The sequence below is a fragment of the Quercus lobata genome, chromosome 4, assembly GCF_001633185.2.
Source record: "Quercus lobata isolate SW786 chromosome 4, ValleyOak3.0 Primary Assembly, whole genome shotgun sequence".
Taxonomy (NCBI): domain Eukaryota; kingdom Viridiplantae; phylum Streptophyta; class Magnoliopsida; order Fagales; family Fagaceae; genus Quercus; species Quercus lobata.
The window spans coordinates 53,194,960-53,222,796 of record NC_044907.1 but is presented as its reverse complement, the minus strand read 5'-3'; the positions used below and the strand labels follow the sequence as shown (position 1 = coordinate 53,222,796).

Below are 27,837 nucleotides of genomic sequence, written 5' to 3'. Positions count from 1 at the left end.
TAAAGAGTAAACATAAAAAAAGTGGAATTAATGGACATCATACTAAAATTCACACATTGTGTTACACTTGAGAAAGTAAAATTGGGTTGTATTTCAGCCCAGCCACGCATAAAGGAAATCTGCTAATAAGTTGCAATGTTAATCAACAAATAGTTGAATTGGATTACCGGGGTAGGATATCCATTAGGTATCACTGGTACAAACATTTTCATTGAAATATTAAGATCTTAAGCATAAAGATTTAACAAAATTTATATCCATATTATTTTAACTTAGTGTACAGGCTGAAACAACAATAAAATAATGTAATATTACATGGGAGTATGGAACTACTACAACAACTGTCACAAGAGATCTAAATAGACACTTCTTGACTATGGCGCTACATCAAACCTACTGCCTTAGGCCCTAAAAACAGCCCCCCTTTAAGATGAATTTCAAAATCCTATTGCTATGAAGATCACTGCCTCCCAATTACACTGCTAAAGGATACATATGTACACAGGTATACATTGAGTTATCCGAAGCTTTAATCTCATTTTCAGGGCCATGAGTTATGAATGTTTTCTTTCCCACTTCCCTTCGCGTCTACTATCCCGTTCTCTCCTCTCTACTACCTGCCTAGACTTGCTCCCTCTGGATCCATGCCTTTGAGCAGACCCAAATCCACCAGACTGTACATCAAATGCTGACACCAAGTCTGGATCACCAACACTACCTGTGTCACCTGAGTCCCTGCTTCCATCCAGATTTTCTTCATAACTGCTGGCACACTCATCAAGGCGATCTCGTGACTGCAAAATAGTAGGAAGTTGGCCAGAAAATTGCCGGGATCCAGATAAAACAACAGTTGGCACGCTTCCCATGGATGTACTAGTGGCAGAAGTTTCAGGCTGCAGGCTTCCACTTCTTGTGCTCCCTTCATTACCTGATCTTCCATTTTCCCTTTCACGATACCTTTCCCGAGGTCGACTGCAAATGAAGATACCAAATATTATCTAAGCCAACAGACACACATGCATGTATATATACACGCACACACACACACACGAAGGTAGTATGGCCCTATAAACATGACAAGAAATTGAGGTAGAATGGACATCAAACATAGATATAACTGGTTCTAGCTATAAAACTAACAAGATACTAAAGCAGATCTAATCATATTAGTTTTGACAAGAAACTCATGACTTTTCTCAACCCCCCCCCACCCCCCCGCCCCCTCTCTCTCTCTCTCTCTCTCCCTCTCTCTCCAATCCTAATATCTCCTATTTCACAACTCAACTTGGTAACATAGCATATTGATACAACCCTAGAATGTAATAGAAAAATCTAGATGATGTGTGTTGATGTCAGCATCCGTACTATGACATCACTGTTGACGTTAGCACTGACAGTCACCAAATTCTGGCAACCACATGAGTTGAGTTGCCAGCCTCCCCTAGTAATTATGGTGATTTTTTCATATTTTGTTTTTGAAACCATCTTATGTGAGTTCTTTATTTTTATTTTTTTTGGGATTTTCAACACTATTTTTCCAATCAACAATTTCAGAGTAAGTTTACTGGTTTTGTTGCTAGGGTCTTCTCCCATGGGGGGTCAAATAAGACTTAGGAGACCTTGGTGATGGTTGTTTGCTGATTTGTGGAGTTAGAAGGATGATTTTGGGGATTTTGAGACTTTCAGCATTTTGTCATCCACACAATTTAATTCTGGAATATAGTTTTCTTTATGGCTGATTTGTTAAGGTTTATTTATTTATTTATTATTATTATTTTCTAGCTTTGGGAAGTTGGGCCAACATTAGAACAAAAACATCTAAAGTTTTGTTGCAATTTTACTCTGGAACTCTTGTTTATTATGTGAAGCGTTTTTTTATCTAGTTTCACTGACTGTAGTGATCTACCGAGGATTAGTTGTGTTTGATTGATATGACTGAAGAAAAATCTACTGTCATGGCTGAGAAATACATTCCTATTCATAAGTGGTTTTAAGGGTTTATTAGTCAAGATAGAGTTCTATTATGGTACTGTATGAATTAAAATATGTGTAGGAATATTTTTACTTGAAAAATAATTTCTTTTGAGTCTTTGAATAGGCTTGCAATATGTAAAATGAAAATCAACAATTTCCTGTCAATAAAATTAAGCTTTCTTTATTTTCTGGTAGATTCCGCAGTTCTTCCTTGTGGATTCAAGATGCCCCTTATGAATTTAAAGGTTTGTGTCTAGCTAAAACAAGATCTAACCCCTTATTGCAGTTCCATTTCGCATCACTTGTTGGCAGCACTTATTAGTATCCTAATATGGCATCTTCATCGTGCTCCCTCTTGCCCTTTGCCCCTTTCTCAACAAATAAAAAAAGGAGTTTCGATACTGGTCTGCCCCGTATCCATTCACTGGCCGAAACGCAAAACATTTACTGGTATTGCCTAAACAGTTTCATACAAACCAATATTCAAGGCATTCAATGTTTCAGGGGATGTTTCAGTGCTTTATTCTATATCGGTAAGGCAAATACCAGCCGTATAGGCCAATATGGTACGAAATTGACAACTTTGCTAATATCTCATATTTCACAACTCAACTTCTTCAAATTAATATATATATATATATATCAATTCATCTGTCTTTTTTTTAATATATAGAGGTTCTTTAACAACTGAAAGGATTGTGCAATAATCAACTAATTTTAACTAATGACATAAATAGCTTACCTACTATGACTGGAGGAAGAAAAGTCTCGTCGAGACGTTCGGAGTCCTGATTCAGCCAGCTCAAGTTCACGCTGAAGTTCTCTCTACATGCAAATGTACTCTTTTAGATATAGTATCATTCAAAAGGACCAGAGGCCAATAATACAGTAACTTTTCAGATAAAGACACCGAAGACTTGCAAAACCTTTTTTTCCTTTTTCTTCTTCATTTTTATTTTATTTTATTTTATTTTCAATCAAAATGCAAAACTTATGGGTAAGACTACATTTTTCCACACTCAAGTATCCGGCAGGTTGGAATGTCTCTTACACTTGGGCAGGTGGAGTTCAATTTTTGCTGATTGTGTTTTACTTGCAATATAGGGCAGGCCATATAAGATATGTTCAATTTTGTTTATCACACAACTTCTTGTATACAAATTTTTTTTTATTTCCATCTTTCACTATTGCTTCTTTGGATCATATAATGAGCTACTAAATACAACTTGTAACTTTATTTGTATATTCTTTGAATAATGTTACAATAGCTTTCATAAAAAGCATGAAAAAGGAACTCAAAAAAGAAAATTACTGTACTAATCTTTGGGCATGTCCAATCTAAGCCCAATAGATAACCATAGATATAAAAATAAAATATCCTTATAATACAAAGGAAGGACTTGGTACACTAGTCAGAAAAAAATGATTAATCATAATTAAAAAGATATGAAAAAATAAATTATATATTAACTCCAGTTGATTCACATAATTCCTAGCTTGCTCTGTTCTTAGGGACTGTTACTAATGACTAGAAATTTTAAACAGGCCTCGCCCAACCGAATAGCCAAAAAAAAAAAAAAAAATGTATTAACAATAAAAATATTAGAAAGAGTCATCTCAGGCACATAGTTACAACCAACATTCAGATGGGCCTAGGACATCATATTCTGGTATGAAACATACAAAATTGGTGAAAAAGCACAACAGAGTTGATGAAAAACCAATAAATTGAAAGAAGGTGGGAAGGGTACCTGTGTTTGCCTCTCCTTCTCCATATCAAGATTGTGGCGCAGTTCCTTAGTTTTAGCACGCTCAAGTTCCAGCAACCGCTGTCTTTCAATCTCCTTCTCTGCTTCAGCTACCCTCTCCCTGATACATGAAAATGACAGCTGTTAGTTTAAAATCGCCAAATTCGATCCATCACAAAAAGATTGCACTAAAGAATAAAAGATAAGCCACTGATAGAGTTAAACCTATCAAGGTCTTGTAGAAGTTCTGCTTCTCGTAAAGCTGCCTCTTCCAAGTATTTCTGACGGGCACTTCTCATAATAAGTTTCTTTTGCCTGCGGGCTACTACACCCTCTCGGAGTTTAGTTCTCTCTCTGAAAATTACAAAAAGGATAGAAAAATTAAATTTAGAATCTAAATAATACAAGGCCTACTGCATTCAGCAGAGTTAGCACTGATTTCACACATAAAATTTGACTCTAGTAACTTGTGAAATTTAGTTATTTCCAAGCAATAAAGATGACTAAAAGAGATGAGCTCCACAAGCATTGGTATGTTTAAAAAACAGTACACAGTGGCCCATTTATTTGTATTACCAATAATGGTAGTAAGTGTTACTGGAATGTCCACTTTTTTTTGGCACAGCAGTGGCCCCGCGGGGGGGTGGGTTGTGTTTAAAATCTTAAGAAATATTGAATACAAAATTACTCATTATTACCATTTGACAGCAATTATTAAACAATTACTTTCCTTAAAAGTATTTAAAAATAAACCTAGAGGCTGAAGATTTGAACAGAAGCAATGAAGACACTACAAGAAAAGTGTATGTTATTAAATGACCTAGTAGTATCTGTCTAGAGGCTTCCTAGATGAGCAAGTCACCATGGCTACCAGCCTACCACCATTTTAAAAAAGAAAATCCATTCAAGCACAAACGATAAAAATGGAAGATTAACTAACTAATGAGACAAAGATATCTTCAAAAAAAATAAACAAATAAATAAATCTCATGCAGCTCTTGTATACTCTCATGCATTTCATGTGGCTTGCCTAATTGTCCTTTGTCAACACCACTATGGCACTCAATTAGCCACATAAGCAAGAATTATAACCGAGAATAAACAGAAGGACTAATTTGGCTTGTTTTAAATTTTTCAAGGAGACTAAACAAAAACTTGACCAAAATTTCAAGGACCAAACATATATTTTTGCCTCAGAAAAAAAGAGTTAATATTAATGAATCACTTTCTTTCCTTCTAACTGAATCAGTTGACAAAAGTCACAATGAATTTCACATGTTGCAAAGTACAGCATGAAGTACAGTTAGTACTTACAGGGAATGAATGCAGTTCTTGATTTGACGAAGGCGGGTATCATCTTTTGTAGGAGCTGGAAAATGTTGCACAGTAGATAAAATCAGGAAAAATATTAACATAACAGGTACAAATTCTTAAGCAGCCAATGAGATGTAGATGACAATGCTAGGAGTAGAAATGATTACAGGCTAGAGAAGGAATCTGTTGCCTATCTTTGGAATCTTCTTGCAGTAAATGATCTTTCTGAAGGATGTCCAACTCCATTTCAGCCTCCTCTAGTTCCTAAAACATAATTAAATTATAAACTGAGCATACAGAAGCTTGGAAGTAACAGACAGCTTCAGTAGTCACCCAGGCTTACCATAACCTCTTGGTCAATTTTTTTGGAGAAGATATCAAAGTACGACTGAACAGAAGTTAGATTTGCAAGAACCTGTTACAAATACATTAATAAAAAATGAGCAACAACATGATAAGGATATAGGGTGAGAACTTATTGCGACAAGACAGCACGAAAAAACACCCATTCAAAGGGAAAGGAAAAAAAATCCCAGTGTTTAATCACACAAGGTAGAGTCACAAAACAAAGGATCAGAGTTGGCTTATTCTAAAAAAAAGATAATAATTTGCTTAAAAAATCATACATTTCCGGAAACTATTAAAATTAATATGGATAACTCCAAATTATATGAATAGATAAAATCTCCACAATTTACTAAAAGATTTCTGACATAAAATATGAAGCTTTAGCATAATCTCCCATTTTGAAGCTATCTTTGTATTCTTTCATACAATTTAGAGAAAATTATAAGTTTTGAGGTAAAATTCTTTATCAAAAAAATTATGACCTTACTAATTCATACAAATATTCTTTTTTATATGTTTAAAAAGTAAGAGCATAAAAAATTTAATATTATTTTTGGATACTTAAACTATCATTAGTTATTATATATTTATTAACTTTATCTGCACTATTAAATAATTAATCATTAAATTATTTACATCACCAGGTCAACCTCCAGTTAGACCCCAGTGAGACCTAGAAACCAGAAACCACTACCTTTTTCAGTTGTCCAATCCAATTTTTAAAACTGTGTAGAATAAAATATAAACACCAACAGTTAAAAGAGTAACGTAAAAAAAATCAAACAATGGTTCAAGCCTATTATATCAGTGTATAATACACATAGACAGAGACATAATCCTCGCATATATGCGTGTGTGTGTGTGTGTGTGGATGGCTATTTTGGTCATTGTATCAAGCCCACACCTAAAACACAAGGCAATGTTCAGGGTTAGGCCTTATCCTTGAGAAAAAAGTACTGATAATAATATCAGATGCTTGTAAAGAACTTGAAGAAGACAACTGCATGAGTAACAAGAAATTTCTCCAACAATCCTACCGCCACTATTTAGCAAGATTTTCCAAAAGCAAACAGAACTACAGTGAAATTGATAAATTTCAATAGTTGCAAGAGAAATTCACTACATGCCTTTTGTAATTTTTCTTACCTGAAGAATTGATTCACGGGTACTCTTAAAATCTGGGTCGGATTGTCTTGTAGGATTTGAAGAGAGCACTTCTTTCAGGACCTGAATTATAAAATGTTGGTTTATTAAACCAATGCAATGTTAAGAAATAACAGATTCAATGCTTTCATTATGAGAAAAGATGGTAAGAAATCACACACACATACACTTCATAAGAAATTGAAACATTATACAGTACTGTGTAGTTAAATATATATGACAGCTCTGGCTGCATCCTACTACATACCTCTTTAGCTTCATCCCCTTCATTTCTCAATCTACACAAGACTTGGCAAGCCTTCTTCTCTAGATCCCCCAGCCCACTGTCTACAGAAGGAAAATTAAACAAAACAGAAGTCACTCGGATGCATGCTCTCAACATTTCCAGATTTGTATTATATACTTAATTTGATTTAAATACATATGATAACAAAGCAGAATACCAGTTTTCGACAAGCCTAAGGTCTCAATATTTCTCCAAACGTCTGGAGGAATCAAAGAAATATCTTCAGCTGGAGAGTACAGGCAAGCACCAGCAATTAGTGCTAATGATAGTTGCAGTAATGGGCCCTCACATGCTGGATGTGCAAGCTTCCCCAAACCATAAATACTATCAGCTGCTGCAAGAAATGATTGTAACTGGTGACGCTCTGCAAATGGGATATAATCTACGAGAAGTGCCATTGCACAAGTCCTTAAAGATAACGATGTGTCAGATGATGCCAGAACAGCAACCGAATCCCATGTACTAGAAACCAGATGAGATAGAATAGACTCAGGAACAGAAAGAAGTAAGCCAGGTGAAACTAAATTATTGCAAAGTGTAGAAGGTTGTATAGCTGTCCGTCCATTCACATCTTGGCCAACAAGTTTTCCCATGTGGCGAAGTGCTATAAACCGTTGCTCAGGTTCAGAATGACCTAGCATTGCACAGAACAAATCAACCAAATGAGCCTCACTTTCATGAAGGGTATGAATACCTCTTCCAAGTAAAATCAACAACCATTTATCAGTCTGTAAGCGCCATGATATTTTTGGTGCACTGCAAGAAATGTTTTTGATTGCAGAACAAACCAAACCAATCACACTATCCAGGGGAAAACAGTGTGGAACTCCAAGTAGACAATCAAGCATCAAAGATGCAACTTCCCAGCAACGGTTTTCTTGGAGCATCATCATGATTTCAGCCAGTCCTTCGAGACCAATCCTCCAATGAACTGGAAACTGGTCAACTGACTTACATGATGAAGGATTTTCACTGTCATCCTCTTCAGCATTATGGACATCACGTGCAATCGAAGATAAGCATCTTGAGTACATTAAACACTGTGCCAATGCAATAGATAGCTTCTTAGCAAGTTGATGGTGAAGAGTCCAACAGAGCTCAACAGTAGGGTTAAGCTTCACAATGAGAGCCTCTAAGTCTTTAGAAAATTCTGCTATTTCCTCAGCTGATAACTGATAGACCTTTTCATTGACAATAGAAGCATCAGAATTATTATTTTCTAACTTCTGAGAAGCCTTATTTGGACATGTGCTATCGCAGACATCATTGAGAAACGATGATTGTGATTCCAAGCTATTACCAGAGAGTGCACCACTGCACACATCAGTAAAGGGGGGAAACTGAAGTGGGATAGCACCAAAGGCTCTTAAATTTTGAACTAACAGAGCTTTGCAATTTTCCATTACATTCTGGAATGCAGATAGATAGTCATGAAAAGAAGTTGTTGGTTCAAAAGCAGTAAACTCAGCCCAAAATATTAGGGACTGCAACATTTCCCTTTTACGTTGAATGGACAAATCACAAAAGACAGAAGCCAAAATAAAGATAGTTAATGCTCGGCTGTAAACTTTCTCTGCAGAACTATTTTGATTCTCATTCTTTTGTCTAATATTGTTAAAAAGCTCATCAAAGCATAACGACTCAAAATTAAGACATGAATCATCAACCAACAATCTTTCCTCATCAGATATTTTGTTTAAAGAATATGAAATGAGTGGCTTCAACAAATGCAGTACAGAGTCAAGAAATGACACATCACAGTATGCAGCTCCACAAAGTGATACTAGCACCTGCACTACTCTAGGCATCTCAGGCACCATTGCTTCCATGTGCTCAAGTAGAAAGGCTTCAAGTACATAAAGAATGACAGCTTTTGCATTCTTTGCAACATAACCTTTCCAATTATCAGAACTATTTTCAGAAGCAATTTGGTCCCAATGAGAAAATGGCCAGGAACACAACTCAGCAAACCAACACAAGACATCAGGCACCATACTCGAAGAAAGAGATCTCAGCTGCAAGCCTACTGCCTCCAAAATGATCTCCCCAAACGCTTCAAATTGTTTTTTCATCTTAGGAAAGAACTTACTGAGATCAGGATAGATGACACGGAAAGATTGATCCCCATCCTGTTCATTAGCAAATCCTCTTTTAACCGAAGGCATATTTTTGCCCCCCAACTCTTCAATCCTCACATCTTCATGCTTTCGATTAACAACATTATCTACTATGGCTAGATCATCTGTAAATATTGACAGCAAATATGTCAGCTGCGACATATCGGAAGCAAGAAAAAGACGGTCCTTCATATACTTTTTCGCATTACGAGATACTGCCATCCAACCAAGAAACCTAACCAATGGGAATGCAGACCGTGAAAATGTGGATATTTTCTGCATCCAGGCTGAAGGTGGAACTAAATTTCCATAACGAATACCACTGTTGATATTGATTTCAAAGTCTTTTCCCTCATCATCACCACTTGAAGCAATTACCAATCTTTGAAGCAGCATCCACCTTCGTTGTATCCCATGTATTTTCTCAGGCTCCAAGTGTAAATTGCCTTCTTTATGCTGATAGTAAAGAGATGTTAGTGTCCTATTTAAGTGCTCAGCAGATCCTAATATAATATCAATCACATGTTCAGGCGCACAGTATAGCTTAGTGGCTGAATACAACAAAAAAACAAGACTTTGCATAAGAATTTCATGCATTGAGTGTTGCTCTCTCCGCAACCGTTCAATCAGAAAATTGCACAACAGAGCTTGATTTTGCCTAACCAAGGTGACAGCATCTGCAGATTGCATATCAAGAGGTGACAACTTGATAACTTGCTCTTCAAATCCTTCAGAGTAGTAAGGACACTGTCCCCCAAATGAAATTTTGTTCTGATACTTCTTGTCTAATTCAGCAGCCTCAAGCAGTAATTGAAGAACAATTTTGTCTCTTCTCTTTTCAAGATGAGCAATTGTTTCTAGATCTCTTTTACTCTTGTCAGAACTCCTCACTTCTGAAATTTCATGATGTTGGGGAATTCTAGTCCTGTTAATGTTCATCTGGTCCATAAATTTTGGACTGGCTTTAAAAGACAACATAAAAAAGGGATTTACATAACACTCTGCTGCCAAGAGCAAAGCATCTATAGCAGCATCATGACCCTCAACTGTAATCTCACTTTGAGAGTGTAAATCTAAAGCCAAACGCTGAAACTCAGAAGCTCTCAGCTCACAATCTCGATAGTTAATTAGCTGAAAATAATCTGCTTGCATATTATAGTATTCAGCAGTGAAACCTGCATCTAACACTAAGTCAATATGAAACTGGTGAGTAACACTTTTCTCGGTCAACTGTTTTGGTTCTGAGCTGAGATCCCCATGGATAGAAACAGGGCTATTCTCATCTGGACCACTAGTAATATTTGTCATTGCTATGCTCCGAAGTTCTGGAGGGGCAAAAAATAGATTGACTTCTTCAGAAACATCAATCTTCACAGCTGTATCAGAAAAATCTGTCTTTCCATCATAGTCATCTTGGGTATTTGATTTTGAAGAAGCTCCTACTTGCCAAGGGACAGAAGAAAGAGGGGATACATTTGAAGATTCAGGATCAAGTGGTTTAGATATAGGATACTTGCAAAGATCAATTTCAGGAGGTAACTGCATGTGAGGTTCCAATATTGAAAGAAGTACGCTGCATGAAGAAATTTTCATCCATTACCAAACCAAAGATATAAGAAGAGAATACTGGTGAAACTCACATAATAGTGAAACCCACAAAAATTCTTAATGATGTTAGACAATAATAACAAAGGATGAAAGTCCCACATCCACAGAAAAAATAACTAGAGGTGTGCACTATTGAGTCATAGTGGTGTAATATACACCATCTCTACTCTAAATTTCACACATCCTAAACCAATGTTCATACTATGAGGTCTTGAGAGGGAACACTAATTTGCCCTTTCCTTCGAAGGCTGTATGGAAAGTGAAGACACCAACTAAGGTAGCATTCTTTGTATGGATTGCATCTTTGAAAAACATTCTCATGGCAGACAATCTTAGCGGTGAGAACACACAAAAAATCTCATGGGTCATGGCAGATAATGGTGAGATAACAAATCCTTTGTTACTACACTGTCCAAATTGCCAGTTTGCCAGAGTCATAGGCATTTGTCTTTGTGTTGTTTGATGTTAGATAGGTGATGCAATAAATGAGTGCAGATGTTGCTTCAACATTGGAGGAGACAAGGTTCTTTACAAAAATTGATAAGCATGGTTCTTTCAAATATAGAATTTGGAATTTTAGTGCAGTCATGCATTCTAAGTACGTCTTGTGTACTGGGTGGCTTTTTTTTCTTTTAATAAAATTCTATTACTTATCAAAAGAAAAAGAAAAAAAGAATTTAGTGCAGTCATTTCTAATGTGGCCCTCGTGGAAGGAGAAAAACAGAAGAAACTGTAAGGGACAGGAATTGTCAGTCATGAGAACCAAATTCATGTTTGTCAGCTCCTTTATTCCAGTGGTTGTTTTTAGAGGAGTGTAGACCATCTAATCTAGAAGATTTTTTTAGATTCTTTTTACATCTAAGTCATTTTAGGGAAGAGTTAAGCATAGAGAATATTTGAACTGTTCCCATGATTTGTTGTGCTCTTTTAAGTGATCAATAAAATTATTCATAACTTATAAAAGGTAATCCTAAATAAAAATATTTTTAGTGCTGTACAGATGACGGACATGTAATACCAACTGATGTCCAATCAAAATATTCTTACAACAAACAATACAGGCGTGTATTACCTAGGAGCAACTGAGCCATGCCTCCATTCAGATTCCAAAGAAGGAAGAACGGCTGGCTTTCTTACTGCTGTACGGATGACATTGAGGGCAGTCACACAAGTGGTTTCCTGCTTTTCAGGAAAAGAGGAAGATAGATCTCCAAAAGCTATTGCGCTTTTTGACGTGGCTATAGCAGGATCAAGAAAAGGCTCTAGCATCTCCACAAGAAAAAGAATCCTGTGCTTGACTTCCTGAAAGAACCACAGACAAGAAGTTAAGAAAAAAATTGACACTTAAAGAAAGCTAAATCTAAACAATTCTAACCATATATGCCCACTAAATAGGAGGTGCTCAGATGTAAAGCTACCAAAAACCAATAAATCTAGCATCAATATTCTAAGCACAGCTGACTGACAACCAGACACTGAAGAGTTTTTTTGCCAAAACATTCAGTCCCAATGCGCAGCACCACATACTCATGCCATAGCCCAAGTTTGTTTTTCTCAAGACATTAGAGTGCACTTTAAAGTCCCATCAATTTCTCAATGTTTACCTTCATGGACTTCGTAGATGAGTTATATAACTTAGATGTTAACCTTTTTTCAATTCGATTTTTTTTTTCTTTTTGGCTTTTCATTTGTATACATCTCTTGTACTATGATACATGCACCTAGTGGGTCTTGAACCCTCAACCTTGCCCTCCATCCCATTATTATGGGAGGAGGAAATACTGTTTGAGCTATAGCTCATTGGCCATCCCATGTACTGGGATAACGCTTTACTTTGGGCTTTTTAACCAAAGAAAAATTATTATTTGAGGGTTGATAAAAAAACACCAAACATGACACAATACCTTATACTTCGGTAGTACATCATCCATGTGACCGGAGAGAGCCAGAACAATATACTTTAAGGCAGCCCGAGCACGAGTAAGGGAATGTCGGGAACCCTAACAAATGTATTAGAACAACAAGAAGTCAATTTTTTACCATAAATCTAATCAATCAAATAAAAAGACGGCTGCCAGCAAGTACAATATTATATAAGCAACACCAATGTCTGCATCCAACATGATTTAACAAGAGCACATACAAAAATAAACACAGCTGATATTTGATACTTACACTTGATGGCTAAAGGGTTAGTGAAAATATGAGTGAGATACCAATGCCTATCATCTTTAAGTTTTATTCTATTACAGTTATCAGTGTAAGAACATGATTAACTCTTCCATCCAAGTAGCACAGATACTCCTGCAAGGGAGCCATATTCATATCATATTTGTGTACAACAATGATACTTCTTAAATGCTCTAGACAGATAACCAGAATTGTCTAAATGTGACCTTTTCTTTTCTTTTTCTTTTTTTTGGGGGTGGGGGGCAGCTCTTATAAATATACATATAGTCAGGTTCAAGATAGATAGAGTTAGGTTCAAGTTACACCAACACTACATTTATAATTTGTCAATCCCATCACTGTATCCCACATTCTCTACAAGCTAATCATGCAAACTATAATTCATATTAAACCAATATCATTTACTTTTTTTTTTTTTTTTTTTTGTGATAAGTGTATATTAATCCAATATCATTTACTATCCAATCAACAGATTCATTCTTTATTTGAATTGTAGGAGACAGACACTTTTGAAGAGTTCGCTTTTGAGTCTTCCAACTAGTGTGGCTAATCAGTTGGAGAGGTTACAGAGGAATTTTTTGTGGGGTGCCTTGGATAAAAAGGGTGTTTTAATAACAGTGTGTTCTATGGTGGCTTGGGACACACTGTATTCTATTGTGGGTTGGGGATCAGGAGAGTAGGGAGTTTTAATAACACCCTCTTGGGTAAGTGGCTATGGCAGTTTGGGAATGAAGTAACTCAGGAGGAATGGGGTGGTTAGACTTCAGGTTTAATTACGGGTTCTCATGGGTGCAACTTGTGGAGGAGTATTAGGACGGGTTGGAGAATTTTTCAGCATTTTGTGTCTTTTGAGGTTGGGGATGGCCATTGTCTACAGTTTTTCGCATGATGTGTGGTGTGGGAGTCAGTATTTGAAGGAGTTTTATACCACTTTGTTTGCTTGCTCTTTTGATCAGAATGCTTCTGTTTATTCAGTCCTGGACTTCCAGGTAGGAGGGGAGGGTCGGATCTCGAAAATGAGGTTTCATGGAAGTTTTCATGATTGGAAATTAGACGCAGACAGTTCTTTCTTAGATCTTATATATCCAAATATCCCTATAAGGGCAGGGGATGACAGGATGTTATGAAAATTGGAAGTATTGGCATCTGTACTATCTGCATTCAGCCCATAGACCCCTGAACATGCCCATTCAAAGCCATCTACCACCCCCCGCAATATCTTCCACTTTTTCCAAAACCCTCCTATCCCACATAACCAAAATCCCACCAGACATATGATCAGCATCCAAAGCAACCCAGTCCAAATAAGGACAAATCCACAAGCTACCAACCACAGATCTGTCCATCGCTCCCAATTTAGTCTCTAACAAACAAACTACATCACACTTCCAGTCCCTGAGAAGATTCTTCACTACCAAATGTTTTTCAGGATTATTCAAACCCCGAACATTCCAGGAAATAATTTTCAGCTTCATTAAAAACTATAAACTCCCAAATTAAGGCACAATGACTAAAACTACTTTCCCTAATAATTAACCGAAGTAACCAAATTCTGCAATTCCCTGGAACCTTTCACTTTTGTAGCATTCACTTTACCAGCACCAGTAGACCCCTTTTCCACACCCTAGCTGCCTGCAATTCCTGCTCAATTTTAAGTAACAAAGAAATACATAGTCGGTCATGTCTATACAGATAACCCAACCAATTTACTGAACCCACGGATTCTATATTTAACCCATCAGGATGCCTCCAATCTGCCTTCATCAATCTCCATAATTCCAGTAGCATTGTCCTGCAAAAATGGATTGACTGTGTTTAAAGGTGTACACAGCATAGGACTTCCCTCTCCACACTCTTCAACTTCCCCCAGCCCAGCCCATTCAGCATCAGGTAGATCCGAGCCCAAATTTAGCATCGGCGGTGACACCACCAGCTCTAAATTACCCCTTTTTGTCTGTGCCTTCAACCCCGAAGCCTGTGACTCCATGCTATCACCTACCACCGCTGATTTCGTCACTCTCATCCGACCCATCAACTCCCTAACAGTATAGAAGATTGAATCAGTCCATAGAATCGCCCGATCCAGCAACATCAACGAGCAAGTATACTCCCGGGTAATTCCCACCAAATCCGATCTCAACCCAAACACCAAACACCTAGCCGAGACAATCACTCTACTCAATTGCTTCAATTGACTCGAAGAGCATTGCTAAGGAGATAAGACTCTAGTGCATGACTGTGACGCTACTGCCTTTGGGGATTCTCCTTCTTCCCAACTACTTTGGGCAACAAACGGTATAACTAGATGTCCCAAACCCATTTGGATTTCACAGTTATCATGGGCTGTAATAACTTCCCCACCCTTTAGTTGATCTTGAGGTAGGCCCATGTTATTATCGTGACTAGGCTTGACTGAACCCTCAATCAGTTCTTTTGTTTTTAACACTCCTTGTTCCATCTGGGTTTGTGTTGTGAGTGATGTGGCTGATCCAGCCTTTAGTTGGGCTTGAGATAGGCCCATGTTATTGCCTTGATTGGGCATAACTGAACCCCCTGCCTGTTCTGTTGTTTTTAAAACTCCTTGGTCCATTTGGGTATGTGTTGTGAGTGACATGGCTGAATAGACTAATTTCTCTATTCCTTTATGGAAACCCCACCAAACCTGCCTCTTATTTCCTTCATTGCACACAATCATTAATCCCCTCCTTAATACTTGGGATTCCCATGATTTTTGCACTTGCTTTCCTTTTGATTTTGAATCAAATCGTAAGGGTAATCTTGTTTGAAAATTTTCCACTAATTTCGGGTGAATTTTAATGCTCTGAACCTGCCCCTCACCACTGCTCATCGGTTTCCCCTCCGGAAAATTTTTCTGGTTCCTTTCCTTCTCGTCACGTACTGCTTTCACTGGATTTTGTACAACTAACAAAGGATCTTCAATAATACTTTTTCCCTTGTCAATGGCAAGAGGCCTAGAATCAGAAGCCACAACAGTCATTTGCTTCTCTCCTCTAATCACTGCTACAAAAGAACAAGAAACATTCACATTAGATTGTGGCTGCTTGTGCATGCCATCTGAGATTTTCATTGGTTTTTTGGGTGTTATTAAACTCTGTAGCTCAAAGCCAAACCCCCTCCACCCACGCATCACCTTTCCTTCTGGTATGATCACTAATCTCCCAGCCTTAAGTTCAGTCACGACAATATAATTTCCAAAAGCATTAGAACACTTCTGGAATGTATACGCAATATCGCCCTCTCTGAACATAAGGAAATGTCTAGAATTACAATCTAACACCGTTTGCTCCAATTTTGACAGCAACCAATGACAAGCTTTTTTTCCCATACAAACTGATCGTGAATAATATCTACCCCTCTCAAAAATACGTAACTTAAAAAAGGTTCCCCCATGTGTTACATAGTAAAATAACTAGTCTGACCAAGAATTAGCTCATGCCCAAAAAAGATACAACGAAGGATGGAGTTTCACAATTTTCTTCTATTGCACTACTGCAAAGGACATTTGTGGTTTTCTCATTGTTAGACGGTATTTTAACACTCATTATTTGAAATCTCTTAAATTATGCCTTATTTATTGAAAGAACTCCTAGCTTGTTGGAGAGGTGGATTTAAAGCATTAGCATTAGATTCCTTAAATTTTTCTCCCTATTTTAGGATATGAGCCTACTTTTCCTATTTTAGCTAACCATTTTTCCAAACACCCACATCAAATTCTCTATTCTAAACCTTATTTCATTAGATATAGTTTGCTACACTAATTTTTAATAATTCCTCTTAAAGCCCAAAACACCCACATCAGACACAGTCCAATCCCAGGAGTTGACAGTGCCAAAACCCTCCAACAAGCTAATGTTGCCCATGCCAACTGTCGCACCCACCAATCCGCGCACTGTTACTGCCCAGTGAGCAAACCAAGAAGAGAGAGAGAGAGAGAGAGAGCATTTAGGCCAGTCATCGAAACCGTCAAGCCATTGCAACCATTGTTTTTTTTTTTTTTTTAATAAGTAATAAGAATCGTATTAATCATGAAGAAAAAGTGAATACAACAAATACAAGGTGTTCATGATGGTGAACACAAGAAACAGCAACAAAAAAAAACAAAGATATAAAAAAACAACTTAAGGGACAATTCTAAGGGAAGTAAGAAACTCCAAAATAGAAGAACAATTTGAAGAACCCCAACACCTAGACCAATCATAAAGAGTACTCTGGCATAGAGCTTGTAACTGAACAAGCGATTTCTCTTTAGCCTCAAAAGAGTGCCATTGCAACCATTGTTTCCCAGTGAGCGAGAGAGAGAAAAATAAAAGAAACAATAAAAAATTCATTTCGGGAATGAACAGTGCTCCCTAAAAAATAGGAAGCAACTATAGTAAAATCCTAAAATGGGGAACAGGTAGAGTAGTTGTTGTGGGGTGTTCTTTTGGGTTTCCTACCTAAATTGCTCCCGTATGCTATTTTAGGGATGGGAAAATCTTGTTAAACACTCGCTACAGCACAATTAGTACATACTCCCCTTTGAAATCATGTTTTTAAAATTGTAAAATCAGGAAATCATGTTTTTAAAACACGATTTCACAATTTTAACTAAAATCGTTTTTTTCAAAACACGATTTCAAAGGGAGTGTTATGGAGTATGCAATAACGAGTGTGTGATAATCAATACTTTTAGGGATACTTATGCTAATGCTCTAAGGGCCATATGAGTGCGGACATTTGGAACACAACTCATCATATGTGGTGCATTTGGAAGGAACGTAATCGTAATTGTAGGTCTTTCAATGGGAAAGAATCACCCTCACTTCATATTAAGTTCTTTTTTCTTAGATTGCTTTTTGATTGGTTTAAGTACATTGGTGATTGTAGCTGTTCTTATTTTGGAGCATCTTAATCTTTGTAATTTTAGGCTTTAAGTTGTCTTGTAGCTCTTGTATACTTCCTATATACTTTAGTTTCGCCCCTTTTCTTTTAATGAAATTCTTACTAATTGTAAAAACATAAAATCTAAAATTTAAACAGTTTTTGTGACATACTGACATGGTTCTTAAAATCTGATCATCTTGATATTTAATGATCACAAAAACAACAAAACCTCGATCCCAAATTTTATGGGATTGGCTATGAATTCTCAATAAGTTAGTTAGGGTGGGCCATATGTATTCTTTTCCTCCATTCTATTCTATCTGAAGTCATAGTCTCTGTTACTTCCCTGATTGAAGTTTCCTTTTTTATTACTAATACTAATATCATTTTTAACCTTCCACTACCCTTTTTCGATCCCTCAACTTGGATCAACTCAATCTTTTTTATTGATTCATTAATTGCTCTCCTTTGAACATGACCAAACCATCACAAATGACACTCTCCTCTCTTTTCATCAATAAGGGATACCCCCATCTTTAAGCAGATTTCCTCATTTCGAGTCCTATCTTTCTGTGTATTTCCACTTATCTATCGTCGCATTCACATTTCAGTTACACTTATTTAACAAGAACAAGAGATATGGAAAAAATATATAATCCAATGGTCCAATTTGAAGAAAAATTTAGTCAATAAAAAGATGTTTTGTGTGATAATAATAAATGTTAAAATTTACATTCATTGTAACTTTAACCTAGCCCATGTGTGTGTAGGAAGCACAGAAATGGGAACATTACAAAATTGATACGACTTAGTAAATCTTTAAAAACTATAACATGACACAACAAGGACATGGCCATTAATTAATTAATATATTTTTAGGTATATTTTATATATTTTTAGGCATATTTTATGTTTATTTTAGGTCTTAAAAATAAGTAACAATCATCAAAATGTTTGAAAACATACATAAATTAATTTAAAAGCAATTAACCTACAAACAATCCAACTAAAAATAATAACTAAAAAACGAATCAAAATTTTTTTTAATAAGAAAAAAACAAAAAGATTTTCTAATAAAAAACATACAAGGTAGATGAAGAAAATGATATTGTCAAAGTGTTCATTTGGCTAAGCTTTTTTTTCCAGCTTTCATCCCATATTTGACTGGCAAACCATTTTACAAAATTACTTTTTTCTAAGTAAAGCTATACTTTAACCCAACTTATCTTTTAAACTAAAAAAGACAAGAAAATAAGCTATCCCAACCAAACACATAGGAAAGATACTGACTGTCACAGGGAAAGAATAAGTCAAATGATAATAATAATAGCATGCAACCAACCAATGAATTACAAAGAACTAAACATTAAAGAAAGGAAAGAAGAAATTCTATTCACCATAATTATAAATATGAATCACACATTTCTCAAAAGTTACAGAAGTTGAAAATCAAAATATAACACAATATTTGGTTCACACAACCAATGAACATACCTGGATTGTACCCAAAAGATCCTCTACAAGCTCCACAGCCAGATCAACCTGTATCAAAATCAGCCTCAAAGCTGAGATAAGCAAAAATAAATAAAGTACAAATGACAGTAAACCAACAGTGTCACATCAATGGTATAGCGCAAAACTCAAAACCACTGACCCAGACTAACCTTTGCAATCGCCTGAGCCATCCAAGGTGCAAGCACACTAGCACACAGATCAATCAGAACACATGCAGCCTTTGCCTGTAGAGTTGAGGTTAAAGCAGCTTGTTAGCGAGGGAAAAAGTGAAGCTCATACCCTTGGAAATAAATGTTAATATGCTTAGAAGAAAGGATTACATATTTACGCCAGCCAACTTAAATTGTTCCAAACGAAGTACTCATTACCCATGTAAGATGAACAAAATATATTTTTCAAATATGACATTTTAGAAGCGGAAGTATCTATTTAGATTGACAAATGGGATGCTAGAATGTAACATACTCAGTAAAAGGTAATGGCCTTTAGACCTAACACACTTCCTAGGTTATGGGTGAGATGGCGAGTTCATATCTTGCTGTGTGCTTCCTTCAAGGACCAAAACCAAACAAATAATTTTGTATGATAATTGTATTTACTCTCAGATATCACATTTTTGCACCCTTTTTTATTGGTAAATTACACACTCAATGAGTCTTGAACCCATGACCTCACCCTCCGCCTAGAACTTGCAAGGGGAGAAAATGCCAATTGAGCTCATTGGCATTCTTGCACGATTGCAAGTAAACTTTTATAGGGGAAAACAAAAATTGTTTAAGGTGTGTGCATAAGCATAGTATGTAGGAGGACCATATGTTTATTTTTTAGTTTACTCATAATATTAGAATGAAACATCATCATACAATTATTCCTGAATGAATAATAATAACAATTAGTCATCTCCTGGTATAGACAAATATTCTCCTCCATTACTCCAATCAAACCCATCGTAATTTGACCTAACAAATTGAATCATGACTACATCCACCAGTCTGATACTGAAATTGGAAAATTCTGTAGATTTTTTTTTTTTTTAATATCATTTTTATATGTTGTCAAGCTTTGAAAGTGCAAGAATCAATATTACTGATTCAATATTCTCTCTCCATTGATGGTCTACAGGATGAAAGACGGGACAAAAAATTGTGTTTAGATGAAGGAGAGCATAAATTGCTACTGAATTTATTAAAATGAACCAACTAACATGTGATGGTGAAAATGATGACAAATAGCCAGCACAGGCATGAAGAAGTGGGCGGTATAATGATGATGCCGACGTTGACACAATCTGCAAAATATAACCACCATGTAAGTGGGATATAAAATCTAAACAAAAATCATTGCAAAAAAAAAAAAAAAAAAAAAGGCCAAAATATATTGTCAGTCCCTAAAGTTTACATGTTGAACATTTTTAGTCCTTTATGTGTAGGTTTGGATACCGTTTATTTTGCTGAAAACTGAAAACAATAAAAAAATAATTTCTGGTTCCTGTTCATTAATAAAATCACTATTCATTTGCCTGTTTGCACTGTTCATGCACTGGACTAAAAAAAAAAAAAAAAAAGCCAAAAACGCAAACGTGATGAACGCAGACGCCAATCCAAACAAAGCTTATGTTTCAAATGAGCAATTTTAGTCCCTTAAGTTTAAAAAAAGAGTGCTATTGGCCCATTCATCTAGTTCCGTTTATTTTAATGTATATGCGGCTAATACAGCAATGAGTTAGCTCCTTTTTAATGACGTGTCAGCTTATTTTTATTAAAAAATTACACACTGAGGCAACTCACTGAAACTCACACTTTCCAACCATGAATTTTGTATACACACAAATCAATGAAACTCATACTTTCACTGCAATTTTTTAATAAAGCAAAGCTGCCACACCATTAAAAAAATGCCACCTCATTGTTCCATTACCCACATATACTATAAAATAAACCGAATTAGACAGAGTAACCAATAGCACTCGTTTTTGAAACTATAGGGACTAAAAGTTGAGCATGTAAACTTTAAGGACCAACTGTGTATTTTGGCCAAAGAAAAAAAACCTAAACATTATGTCTGACCTGAGATAGTGCTTGTTGCACAGTAGGTTGCTTCCATTGAGAAAAAGTATCATCAACAACATCAGGACTGCTCACAATAGGACGAATTGCTACAGATTGGCAAGTGAAAATACATGTCAAATATTTATGAGTCAAGAATGACCATGATATTCTCAAAAATGTAGAACATACTTGCGGCTAAAAAGATGGAAGATAATTTTAAAATTTTCAGTTACATGATACTTAACCTGGTAGCAATGCTTGTACAAGTGGTAATGCAGACCAGAAGTCAGAAGTTCTCTCTGCCAATTTGCTGCAAAGGATAGGCTGCAAAAGATGAGAAGTTATTATGTAAATTGATGAGTCAAAATCCCAACAAACAAAAACAGGCAGCACAAAATTCAACAGGTGCTTAAGGAGTTTTTATGCCCCTTTTACGGTAATCAACCTGTGACGCACAAGCATAAAGAACATGTAAGATCCCTTCTTCCACTGCCCCTAAATCTAGGATGTTGAGATAGCTGGTGTCCCATTGATCATCAGGAATACCAAATTCTTCACCAAACAAGTTTGAGTAATCAACTATAGGAACTGGATTAGATAATTCAGATTTCGATGTCTCATCCAGATCAGAGGTTACATCATTAGGAGAGGTTGATGCTTCTTGCACTGTAACAGGCTCTATGAATTTCTGCAGAATTCTGGAAGCCTGAAATATAAGGGCATATGTATATCCAGATTAGCATTTACAGGCTGACAACTGACCAACAATGGGTAGAGACAGATGAATTACCGTTCTGCAAACAGTTCCCAGATCAGAATCTTTATATGCCTTTCTCAGCAGAACAAAAATCGAATCTGGACGAAACACAATTGAACTGGATGTGGAAAAGACAAAAGGTGATGTGCTGCGTGACCTCCGAGGCTGCAGGTGAAAAGAGTATGACTTTAAAAGAAAAAGGGCATAGAAATAAGAAAGTAGCTTTTAGTTACACAATTAGAAAGTACTTTTCTATGAGCAAAAGGAAAAATATTTTCATTTACACAGAAAGAAGAAAATTAGTTCTTTTAAAAGCTAAAAATACTATCAAAAGCTTCATAATCTCTCAACCACAACTTGATCCCAACTTATTGAGCTGTCTACATGAATCTTCCTATAAATTAATGCCAAAATTTTCAACCCTTTCTTCTCCTTGCCTATCTTGATTGTTTTAGCTAAGATTTGTGAGAAAGTTTCAGGCAATATTTTCTGGAGTCACTGAGCACACTTTTGCTTTTATGACTTGCAACGGAAACTAAAAAGAAAAATTTTCAGAAAGTTGCAAAAGGCGAATTTTTTAACCAAACACAGTCTTAGATAATGTAGGATACAGTTTTCCCATAATCCATTAATATCACATGACTCTTGAAAAGTTGAAAATAAAAGAGTTAAAAAAAAAAAAGCAACAAACCTTTAATAAGGAAGAGAGAGAGAGAGAGAGATAAAACCATGTGGCACAAGTTTCAGATATATTAAATCCCTTTGAGCGTGGATATTAAATCAAGAGCAGACAGGGCAAATTATGGAGAGCCACAGATAGTTAACAAGAGAAAAACTAAGTTTTTTTTTTTTTTTTTTTAACATAGGTTTCCTCTTTCAATGGATGACAACTAAAGCAAAAACAATTATTAGTTTGGATAAAGAACAAAAGAAAAAATAAACAAATGATGTTCTAATAGCATATGTAGAGTTGGGCTTCCTTCCAATCACACAAGATTTTGAGGGCAGGGGCTGAGAACCAATTTTGTGGTGGCACTTATTTATTAGGAAGCATGTCAAATCAAATGTCAAGGAACCAAGAATTACAGAGAGGGCACCAAAGTTACCTCAAAGTTAGAGGAAACAGTTAAGGCTGATGACAGCTGAGAGTTCTTAGAGCCTTCAGAGTCTGAAATATTGCTGAAAGACTTTCCAGTTGCTCTGCAGTCTCAATCCAATACCTCAAAATTAGTTGAGTATGGCAAGGTAAACATTATATGCCAAAAAAAAAAAAAAATACTGCAACCCCCAAATCATAGAATGGCAATGGAGAGTGATAGAGAACTCAATACCAAGGGCAACTGCTTCAGAACAAATTCAAAGTTGTGGCAATGAAGGAAGTAGCTCATAAACAAAGTACACTACTATACACAGTTCAACAGGAAGGGTCCAACCATGATATGTCCAGCACCAGCAGCCACAAGGAGCCCAATTTTTATAATATTTCCTCTACGCAAATTGCAGGTGGGGAGACAAGCAAGGAAAATAAATATTCAGAAGGGTTGGGAAGAGTAGCATTCACCCACTTTATGATGGTATTTGGGCCACCCAATAATTGAAGACATAAATCGTAAACCTTTTTTGCCCATTGTCTATTAGTCATTCAGTATCCCACAAGCATATTTTCCGGCCAAATTTAAGTAGAATATAGAGCACAATATTGTTTTTTATTGCTGTAGTATTCACAACAAGAATTCTCGAGCAGCAAAAGCAATGAATCCGGTAAAAATATACAACAAATAAAATGGGATGCTTATCTGCTTAACTGCTAAACAAGAGCGAAATGCTTCCTATCAAGGAAATAGTAATACCAAACAAAGCAACCCTCTTGATGAGTAATACCTTCTCTAGCAACCTAAAAAGAGGTACAGCCAAAACTAGCATTTGATTTAATCAGCTTGTAGCAGCTGGTGGTGGTGCACCATTCACAACTCATGAGGAAACTGGGTCAGGGGCTTTTCTAGGTCCATGGGGTGCAATACTAGTGTCATAGCCAAGCTTTAGGCACTAAGAGATAGGTTTCTGCTTGCAAACAAACTTAAATTAAAAGCAATTGATATTGATGTATATGCAAAAGCTGTATTGAGTAGGATTGGTATACATTTCTCTGCTAACACACTTTTGCACTCTCTTGCGGTGATTGTAAGGACCAGTTGGGCACCATTCCTCAGTCTCGGGTCAAGCATATTTACAGGGAAGCTAACTGACGTGCAGTTGCACTAGAAAGATAAGGAATAACCCAGAAAGAAGATTTTGTGTAGTATTCACAACACCCACTTGTTTCCTTTTTGTTGCTGTTGGACTTGAATGGTATGAACCAAGAAAGAACCGTTCTATTCCAAACTCTGTCATTTAGTTTCTAATGTTATTCCCAATTTACCCAAAAAAGAACACACACACACATTTCCCATTCAAAAAGTAGATCATCTAGTAGTTTTTTAAAGTAGTCAAACATAAAACCCATTTAAGCTTTTGGAAGCATGAAAAGCTACCAAATTTAGAATATTTTACACCCATAGTTGGATTATAAAGGAAGACAGAGAATCAGCAGGTATTGTATGTAACTCTAATGTTATACTTGTGAAATTTCTCAATCCATTGCCAAAGCTCAGAAAGTACAATGTTCAGGTAAACCAACAAACAACTACACAAAATATGAAGTTGGATATATAAGGCAGCATAAACTAACCTTTCGTTCACAATGTGAAGTATTGGATAAAATGGACCAGCAAGCATAGCAAGAAAGCGTAAGCTAGGTTCAGCAGCATCAGAAAAGCTTGCAAGGTCCACCTGCACAGTTGTAAAACATAAAGTGGAATTGAAAAAAGAAAATACAGGGAGAAAAAGAACACTGTATGACGGGATGGAGGCTTTAGGCAGACCCTGCTATCATTCAGTTTTAGAGTTCATAGCCCTTTTAATGTTTACATTGTAACTTTTCAAAGGTTACGCCAAGGAGCTATAGCTCAACTACAACTTCCTTCTCCCATAATAATGGGATGGAGGGTGAGGTTATAGGCTCAAGACCCACTGAGTGTGTGTAACTTACCAATTACAAAGAAAAAAAACAAAACAAGACAAAAAAATAGGGGAAATAGAAAAAGAAGATATAGATCCTGAACTAATGTGCAACAAATCTATACCTCAAGTTACTTATAAAAATAAAAAAAATCTATACCTCAAGTTGTGGAAGGAAAACAAGCAGCCGGTCTGTCACATCTTGAAGCAACTACAAACTAATGGGCATCAGATTGGCAAAGAATATCATAATTCAAGACAGTGTATACAGCAAAACATAAAAGATGGCATTAATGGTGAATCCACCTGAAGATGCATATCCTGGGTATCTTGTTTGTGTGATATAATGTGTGGCAACAAGTGATTAACAACTGGTTGAAACTCAGGTTCAAGACCATTAACTGAAACCCCAATTAGCTGCAAAATAGAAATGACAGAAGTAACTTTAGTTCCGGAAACTGAGACCAAACTCCAAACTGTGTCACAAGAGTTTGTAAATTACATAATTAGATAAAGATTAGAGCATTATATAGTCAAAAGGTAGCCGTTAACATCCATTGTAAGCATTTTATACAAAGCAACAGACAAAATGAAGCAAGATTTTTACTACATTGCCCCCAAGAAACAAAGCATGTAGGAAATAACTTCTATGTGTCAAAGATGACAACATAAAAGTTTAACAACAAGAGTAATCATGATTTACAAAATATAGCCAAAAGAAGCTAAAAGCATGTAGGAAATAACAATAATTCTTCACAGAATAATAACCATATAAGAGCATTTCGATATATTTAGTTTATCATTAGAGAAGAACAATTGAGGCAGAAAATAATTGAACACAAGCAAATACTAGTTTAGTGTCATCCCAAATTCCCCACAGTAAATACCTAGAGAATTTAGCTTCAATTCTTAAGGATGACGACAGCATAAAGTTTCTAACTTTTAAGCAATCACATGTCTTACAGCAGGTGATGGCTAGTGCATCACTAGAAAATTCTAATCTGATAAGTTAAAAACCACCAAACAATCCTATAGCGGATTGTTACTGCAATCCAAAGTATAAATGACAGAAACAATCGTCCTAACTTACCTGGATAAAGAAAATAGCTATGGGATTTCCCCGTAGACAAGATATCCGCACATATCTACATGGAGTGTAGTTCATAGGGTACACCATGTCACGTCGAGGAGCTTCACAACGTGGGCGAACTTTCACAAATGTCTCTGGCTGGTAAAAAGAATAAAAAAAATCACTACATAATACAGCATCAAGGCACATAATTTAGCCCTCAAATTCATATAACATTAAAATTTGGAACCAAAAAAATTAAAAAAAAACAGTGATAGAGAAAATCTAAGAAGCACAAACATTTCAAAACTCTTGGCATGTCTGAGCCAAGGACACTTCTGCATGTGTCCACATTATGTTGGGAGAAAAAAAAAAAATCTATTGGAAAATAATTCCTTTAATTTTAGATATGTTTTTTAAGATTTTGTTAGTTGTTATTTATGTTGAAAACTTATAAATAAACATAAAATAGCCTATAATATATATATATATATATATATAATTTTAATTACTTAATTAACTATGGTATCCCACTATCCCTACAGTTACATGTCCTAACTTTTCAAGAAGTAGCTTGTTGCCGTGTCTCGTGTCGTGTTGTGTCAGTATTCCAATTTCTTTTTCTTTCTAATGTAAAGAATGTGTCCTCAACTTCTCAATTCAATATAAATATGAAAAATGTATTAAGTCACTCCTTTCAAAACAATGATGGTGAAAATGAAATGAATGTACTCTCAAGTTCTCATTTTGAATGTAAATTATGTAATAATTACCAAATTATTATTATTATTATTATTTTTTTTTTTTAAAGAATCAAACACAGAAGCTCTAACATTAGCAATTGTGTTAATGAAATGAAGCTTCAAAAAAAAAAAACAAAAGTGAATGAATTGAATTTGAAGCAGATAATTTAAACCTAACCTTGTAACGCAAGCCAACGGCAATTTCCCATTCGAGTACAGACTTGTTGTAAATCCGAATATGCGATAATAAACAAGGTTCCTGCAAAAAAAAAACAAAATTGATTTGCAAATACGCAAAGTGTGAGAGTGAATGAAAGAGAGAGATGAGAGAAAGGTACGTCGAGTTCGAGTAAGATCCACTCTTTGGTGTTGGTGGCGGTGGACCAGTGGGTGCGGAGGTCGGAGTCGAGGACGTGACCGGCTTTCTGAGACGGCGACTCTCGTGAGGTGGCTTTTACCTTGTAGGGCAAAGCTTTAACCCGCGACTCCAACTCTATCTCCATTGTCACTCAATAATATCTCTCTCTAATCGATGAAATTCAATTCAATTCAGACTGCTGCGTTTGCTGTTTGTACTTTGTAGTAGTAGCAGTAGTGGTAGAAGAAAAAAAGAAGCGGAGCCTCTTTCTTTCTTTCTTTCGATGGTGGAATTTGGCGAAAAAACAGAAAGACTTCCTTTTTTGTTGTGTTCACTGACGCCTCTTTCTCTCTTCTTGATGTTGTGTTGTTCAACTAAAATACATATACGACACGTCGTAAAAGCCTCCAATGTCCTTTCGATCCAACATAGTTTCGACTAAAGTACACTTTTGACCCTAAAAGTTTAAGGTTGTTTTCATTTTTAACCTTTTACGTTTCAAATTTTTTTTTTTTGACCCGTTATGTTTGATTTTGATTTTGTTTTCATATTAGTTAATGTGTTTATTTCTGTTAGCAATCTGACCATTAATTGTTTTCACATTAAGTCAATTTGGTTATTTCTGTTAGTAATTTGACCATTAATGTTTTGCATGTG

The 27,837-nt window shown here is 36.0% G+C and overlaps 1 protein-coding gene across 3 annotated transcripts; it reads right to left on the bottom strand.

Annotated features, from left to right (window-relative positions):
* Positions 1-205: 205 nt before the first annotated feature.
* On the bottom strand, positions 206-27,502 carry LOC115987085. Of its 3 annotated transcripts, XM_031110537.1 has the most exons (26): positions 27,161-27,502; positions 27,001-27,081; positions 26,101-26,238; positions 25,317-25,427; positions 25,171-25,221; positions 24,682-24,782; positions 23,060-23,153; positions 21,987-22,118; positions 21,642-21,902; positions 21,442-21,520; positions 21,215-21,303; positions 20,353-20,436; positions 19,298-19,372; positions 19,128-19,175; positions 12,464-12,559; positions 11,632-11,861; positions 6,992-10,524; positions 6,796-6,875; positions 6,531-6,611; positions 5,380-5,451; positions 5,204-5,300; positions 5,037-5,091; positions 3,948-4,076; positions 3,726-3,843; positions 2,717-2,799; positions 206-972 (listed from the first exon to the last, which is right to left on the bottom strand). In XM_031110537.1, exons 1-26 carry the CDS (start codon positions 27,323-27,325, stop codon positions 555-557), a joined length of 6,501 nt encoding a protein of 2,166 aa, XP_030966397.1. In that variant the 5' UTR covers positions 27,326-27,502; the 3' UTR covers positions 206-554. The 3 variants fall into 3 exon arrangements, with proteins under 3 accessions (XP_030966397.1, XP_030966398.1, XP_030966399.1); XM_031110538.1 differs by lacking the exons at positions 26,101-26,238; positions 27,001-27,081; positions 27,161-27,502 and having other exon boundaries at positions 25,171-25,228; positions 25,317-25,406; XM_031110539.1 differs by lacking the exons at positions 21,987-22,118; positions 23,060-23,153; positions 24,682-24,782; ... (3 more) ...; positions 27,001-27,081; positions 27,161-27,502 and having other exon boundaries at positions 21,653-21,756.
* Positions 27,503-27,837: the final 335 nt, after the last annotated feature.

Excerpts from the sequence above, each read along its gene's own strand:
- LOC115987085 (XM_031110537.1), bottom strand. The coding sequence starts at position 27,325 with ATGGAGATAGAGTTGGAGTCGCGGGTTAAAGCTTTGCCCTACAAGGTA. Across the intron at positions 26,239-27,000 it reads CCGTTGGCTTGCGTTACAAG|CCAGAGACATTTGTGAAAGT; the intron begins GTTAGGTTTAAA and ends TCTTTTTACCAG. Across the intron at positions 6,876-6,991 it reads CTTAGGCTTGTCGAAAACTG|ACAGTGGGCTGGGGGATCTA; the intron begins GTATTCTGCTTT and ends TTCCTTCTGTAG.